Genomic DNA, 6,555 nt, shown 5'->3' with positions numbered 1-6,555 from the left:
ATTTATTTATTTATTTATTTATTTATTTATTTATTTATTTATTTATTTATTTATTTATGTATTGCTTTTTGGTGAGGCAATCAGGGTTAAGTGACTTGCCCAGGGTCACACAGCTAGTAAGTGTTATGTGTCTGAGATCAAATTTGAACTCAGGTCCTCCTGACTCCAACACCAGAGCTCTATTCACTGCGCCACCTAGCTGCCCCAGAATTGATTTTTGCTGCAAGTCAGGTCTATATTCATATAAGATCTCACAAAAGCATTTGTTTTACAGAGGCAGCAAGGCATAGCGGATAGAGGGCTGGGCTTAAAGTCATGAAAACCTAGGTTCAAGTCTTGCCTGACACACATACTAGCTGTGTGGATAGGGGCATGTTACTTAACCTATCAGTGCTCCAGGGAACTTTCTAAGATTGTGAAATACTTATGAGTTGAAAATTAGATCTGGGAGCGAGAGAGAGAGAGAGAAAGAGAGAGAGAGAGAGAGAGAGAGAGAGAGAGAGAAAGACAGAGAGAGAGAGAGAGAGACAGAGAGACAGAGAGAGAGAGAGAGTTTACATATCAGGAGATCCCTACCCTAATGAAATAATCAATATGGGCCATGTGCCCTCAAACTTATATTAATATTAATATTGTGTTTTGTAGCACATATGATACAACTCTGAGATAGATAATACAGCATAAGAAACCTTTACAAAACCCTGTATAAGGGATAGTGTGTGATATTGTTTGCCATTTTAAAAGCTATCAAAGTTGGGCAGGGAAATGAAGTTAGAACAAATAATTTCATAAAGAAATACATAATTATTTCTTTTTTATAATCAGGTTTCATACTGCATGTTGTGGTTACTCTTTTTTTTATTAACTTGTGCTATACTCACTCAATTAGAACGAAAAGGAATGTTTTGAAAAAAGAATTTGGTGATGTCCCTTTTGTTCCAAATATCAATCATTTTATAAAGCAGAGGAGTTTTAAGAGATGGAAAGTACTTTAAAGATAATTATATCCAATCTCCTCATTTTAAAAATGAAGAATCAGGGGCAGCTAGATGGCGCAGTGGATAGAACACTGGCCCTGTAATCAGGAGGACCTGAGTTCAAATCTGGCCTCAGACACATAACACTTACTAGCCATGTGACCCTGGGCAAGTCACTTAGTCCAATTGCCTAGCCAAAAACAAACAAACAAAAAAAATAAAAATGAAGAATCAGAGAGTCAGAGAAGTAAAATAACTTGTCCAAGGTCAAACAGGTAGGAAGTGGCAAAGACCATTTGGTCTGACTTCTTAATTCAGTGCTTTCCATTATATTACACTGCCACCCAAGGATGTAAAAGACTTACTTATCAAGAAAATATATTTCAGGAATTTAAAATTATTATTATTATCATTATTACTATTTCAGTTGTGAGGTCCAGAAAGTTTATATGACTTGCCCATGGTGACATGGGTAGTTAAGTGACAAATCTTAGATTTGAACCCAGGTCTTCTTCCTTTCATGATTTTTACTCTAGCTTTTTGGGTGACACTGACTATGTGTCAAGAAACACAGTACTTTAAGTCTTAAACTCTGAATTTATGCTGTCAAATATAATATTTTGAAATGGACGATAGAATGAATTTAAATGGAAGAAGTAATTTGCCCCAGACATACTCAATGAATAAATATCTGTTCTCACCAAAACTGTTCTTTTGGCTATCATATTTCCATGTTATCATGGTTTACTGTACTTAACAAATTTCAGAAAACTTAAAAGTGAGCTAATTCTGCTTGAATTTGAACCAGTGTTCACTTAGAATCTTCCAAATATTTGGTTCAAGCCAAATAGGTCATTCCCAATAGGCAGAGATTTGAGCCTTGCCCATAAGCAGAATATACTACTATAATTTTTCAATAACAAACAGAAATCAGATGGGTAATAAATAATTTATGGCTGCCAGCAAAGACTTATTTAGCAATGTCAATCCATGTGAAAGCAACACTGCCTTTCTAGCTCGCATGGAGAACTGCCATGCATACGTACCAGTTATTTTTCAGAGATAATTTCCACATGCAGTTTATCTGGCTTTCCACATTAGTAAGTAACATGAAACACAATCAATATCACAGAGACCACAATACAATTAAAGATAAATATGATGTACCCATAGCTTACTCTAATGGAAACCTGAAGGGAATAAATTATTACTCTCAACTTATAATCTAGCAAGGTCAGAATTAAAGATAAATCTGATAGCTATTGATGAGTTTTATGTTTCTTCAGAAATAACTACTCAAATTTCCAATTAAGATGGTAATAGATAATGCAACTTTTAAGAAATCAAACTCATAAAAATAAGTTATGTATTACAAGTCAATCAGATAAAAATGCTGAAGATTCCTTTGAGAAAGATTTAATTATCTTCAAAGAAATGGGTCTATAAACACTTAATATACTAGGAATTTGCTCACCAGATTATGTTTTATATTGTTTTTCATTTGGCATAATGGAAAGATGCTCATTTAAGCAGAATTTTCATGTTGTAATTAAACTTGACAGAGAATAGTATATATCTAATTTTTAAAAATATTTTGCTGTAGTTATGGTTTTTAAAGCCATCTAAACCGTAAATACTTATGTAATTTATAATAATTATAAATATAAATGAATAGGATGTAGTATAATTTATATTTACATATACTTATATAAAAGTATATATGTTATATATACTAAATATACTAAAATATAATATTTATTAAAATACCTATAATATAATTCAGTTAGACTGTTTGTAAGCATGACAGAATCATTTGGATCATTTTTGAGAGCTTTAATATTTTCCTTATACAATTTCTCAACTATATTATTTTGTGGTAGTCTATATTTATCACTTTCATTTCTTAATGTATCTGAAAAATATTCCAGCTTTTTATATGATTATAAATATAATTAAAAATTAAACAATGTGAATCTTAAGTTACAGATGATGTCTTCATTAAGGCCACTAAAATGTAGCATAAAGAACTGGAAGAACTAAAGACTACATTTTTGTTTATTTTATAGAAGAGGATTTTTAAAATTTTTGACAAAAATAAAATATAGTATTTTTCTTAAAAATCAGTTTCCTTGAATACCAGCTTTTCTCATTCAAAATTTGTTTCCCCTTCACATAGCTAGTACCTTAAATGGATTTTGAACTACAAATTTAAATTTATCATGACATCATCAAATTAATATTATTATAATACATAGAAATACTTTATATATATTTATATAAATACTACTTTATAATAAATATTATATTTTAGTACATTTAGTATATATAAATAATGCACTATATTTCTTTAGATAGAAATAAAATAGGTATAATAAATATTATATATCTAATTATACAGTCTAATGGAATCATCATATGATACTACTGGATAAGAAAGAGAACAAGAGAGCACGAGAAATATTTCAAAGATGGGGAGTGGGAAGCTGAAGGATCTTGCTGTCAATAATTGGTAAGTTCTTTTTTTTTTTTTTGATAAATTAATTCACCCATCAGTTGTTATTCCCTTCAGGTTTTGTTAATGAAACTCTTATTAGCATTACATTGCTTATGAGATGCCCTAAACCCACCTCCTGTGTGCTCTGTTTCCCGGATACCCTCGTCACGTGGGGGTTGCTGTAATGAGAAAGGTCTGGTCTCTTGTGGTTTCAGGGTAGATTCTAGTCTGTGGAATTTGTGAATTCTGTCTCTGATAAGAATAGCATTGCCCCTCACATTATGGTCAGCTCCCTCTTTGGGACCAGACCAATCAAGGTCCTTCTTTTGTACTACATTAGCAATTTCAGCTACCAGATCTGATTCTGCCTTTTCTGTAGGATTATATTTATGCACATGAACAACATCTTCCCTTTCTCCTAGCAGCTTGGAAATGAGGGAATAGAAATCACCTGCACAGAAAAGAGAAAAGATAAAAGGGGAGGGGAAAACAAGATTATGACAAGGTTGAAAAGTTTCCCAAAATTTCAGCAAAGAAAAAAGAACAGTTCTATGAAAATGCCCTGTCTCATCCTATGTTTTTCATTACCAAGGAGAAGATTGTTTCCAGTCTTTCATATATTAAAAAACAAAACAATAATCAAAAACAAGCAAAATATAAGCTGCAATGTACACACTGACAACTTGTTTTTTGCTATTTTGAGGAGAATGGACAATGTATTATATGACTTCTAAGAACATATTTGTAGGGACAAAATAATGTGTACATAATTACAAAGCAAGTTTCAATAAAGGATATTTACATTAGATAGATTAATTGGAAGTTGGAGCCCAAAGCCTTAAAAAAGGAGCAATCTCAAAGAATAATTTCTGATGATTTGAAATCCTTCCTTAAGGGAAGTATTATTAAAGTATAAAGTGATGGGTAACTAAACTACTTTTTTGGCAGTATAGGTCAATTTCCATATAACAGACCACAGCAGTCTAAATTATTTGTATTTGTGAAATGAAGCACAGACCTTTATATTTTATTTGTTAATTCCAGTTGATTTTGAACAAGGAAAGCTGATTTCAAGAATGCTGATTTTTAAGAAAAATACTTTAAAACTAGTTCATTATGATTATTTTTCCAGTGCTCTGTCTTGGGCCCTATTCTCTTTTCTCTCTATACTTAGACATTTGATCAGTTCCCCCAGGTTCAAATATTTCTCAAATCTACCTATCTGCTCCTACTATTTCTCCTGAACTATAACTGCTTACTTGAAATCTTTACCTGGATTTTCCATCAGTCTGAAAATAATAATAGCTACTAATAATGAATATTCATATAGCACCCACTATGTGCCAAGCTAAGCACTTTACAACTATTATCTCATTTGATCCTCAGAACAGTCCCAGGAGGTGCTATTATTATCATCACTTTACAAATGAGGAAACTGAGGCAAATAGCGTTTAAGTGACTTGCCCACAGTCACATAGCTAGTAAGTGTCTGAGGGTGGATTTGAACTCAGGTCTTCCAGATTCCAGGTCTGGCGCTTTATCCGCTGCACCACCTAGATGACTGGTATATATCAAACTCAATGTGTCCGAAACAGAACTTCTATTTCCCCTAAACTTATCCTTTGAAATGTTTGAAATGTCCCTGTTTCTGTTGCAAAGACTAGCATCCTTCCAGTTATGCAGTTTCACAATCTTAGAACCTGTCCTGACTCTTCCTTCTCACTCATTTTCCCATAGCTAATCAGTTGCCAATTACCCATACAACATCATCTGTAATCACAGTTTTACCCCTATTCAGGTCCTGATCACTTCTCACCTAGACTATTGCGCTAGCTTCCTCACTGGGATCATAAGCAAGCCGCGCAAAAAGAGTCACACTATATTATCTTACTTTGGTGACAAAGAAGATCAAAACATACAACCAGAATAAGAAAACAAAGTCAAAGTTCCTACATCCAAAACTTCCAAGAAAAATATGAATCAGTCCCAGGCCTTGGAAGAGCTCCAAAGGGGTTTTGAGAAGCAAATAAGAGAAGTAGAGGAAAAACTGGGAAGAGACATGAGAGTGATGCAAGAAAATCATGAAAAGCAAGTTAACAGTTTGCTAAAGGAGACCCAAAAAATACTGAAGAAAATAACACCTTAAAAAATAGCCTAACCCAAATGGCAAAAGAGGCTCAAAAAGCCAATGAAGAGAAGAATGCCCTAAAGAACAAAATTGGACAAATGGAAAAGGAAGTCCAAAAGTTTACTGAAGAAAATACTTCCTTAAAAATTAGAATAGAGCAATTGGAAGCTAGTGACTTTATGAGAAATCAAGACACTGTAAAACAAATGCAAAAGAATGAAAAATTAGAAAACAATGTGAAATATCTCATTGGAAAAACAACTGACCTGGAAAATAGATCCAGGAGAGAGAATTTAAAATTTATTGGACTATCTGAAAACCATGATCAAAAAAAGAGCCTAGACATCATCTTTCAAGAAATTATCCAGGAAAACTGTTCTGATATTTTAGAACCAGAGGGCAAAATGGAAACTGAAAGAATCCACCGATCTCCTCCTGAAAGAGATCCCCAAAGGAAAACTCCTAGGAATATTGTAGCCAAGTTCCAGAGTTCCCAGGTCAAGGAGAAAATATTACAAGCAGCCAGAAAGAAACAATTCAAGTATTGTGGAAACACAATCAGGATAACACAAGATTTAGCAGCTTCTACATTAAGGGACCTCAGGGCATGGAATAAAATATTCCGGAGGGCAAAGGAGATAGCATTACAACCAAGAATCACCTACCCAGCAAAACTGAGTATAATTTTCAGGGGAAAAATGGTCATTCAGTGAAATAGAGGACTTTCAAGTATTCCTGATGAAAAGACCAGAGCTGAATAGAAAATTTGACTTTCTAATACAAGACTCAAGTGGACCATGAAGAGGTAAACAGGAAAGAGAAATCATAAGAGACTTACTAAGGTTGAACTGTTTACATTCCTGCATGGAAAGATGATATTTGTAACTCATGAGACCTTTGTAAGTATTAGGGTAGTTGGAGGGAAAAAAACTATATGTATGTGTATATATATATAT

At 33.2% G+C, this 6,555-nt stretch overlaps 1 protein-coding gene across 5 annotated transcripts in view; it reads right to left on the bottom strand.

Moving 5' to 3' along the window:
- Positions 1-6,555, bottom strand: part of PAM (peptidylglycine alpha-amidating monooxygenase) — a 354,803-nt gene that overhangs the window by 56,857 nt on the left and 291,391 nt on the right. For 3 of the 5 annotated variants that reach the window (XM_027869176.1, XM_027869178.1, XM_027869177.1), the window contains exon 16: positions 3,605-3,922. The exons of the other annotated variants lie outside the window; for them this stretch is intronic. In XM_027869176.1, the coding sequence (XP_027724977.1) occupies positions 3,605-3,922 (318 nt within the window). The remainder of the gene's footprint in view (positions 1-3,604; positions 3,923-6,555) is intronic. 5 annotated transcript variants of the gene reach the window in all.

The sequence above is a fragment of the Vombatus ursinus genome, unplaced genomic scaffold (genome assembly GCF_900497805.2).
Source record: "Vombatus ursinus unplaced genomic scaffold, bare-nosed wombat genome assembly UNPS02014792.1, whole genome shotgun sequence".
Lineage (NCBI taxonomy): Eukaryota > Metazoa > Chordata > Mammalia > Diprotodontia > Vombatidae > Vombatus > Vombatus ursinus.
The sequence above is the reverse complement of the archived record's forward strand: the minus strand, read 5'-3'. Positions and strand labels throughout refer to the sequence as shown.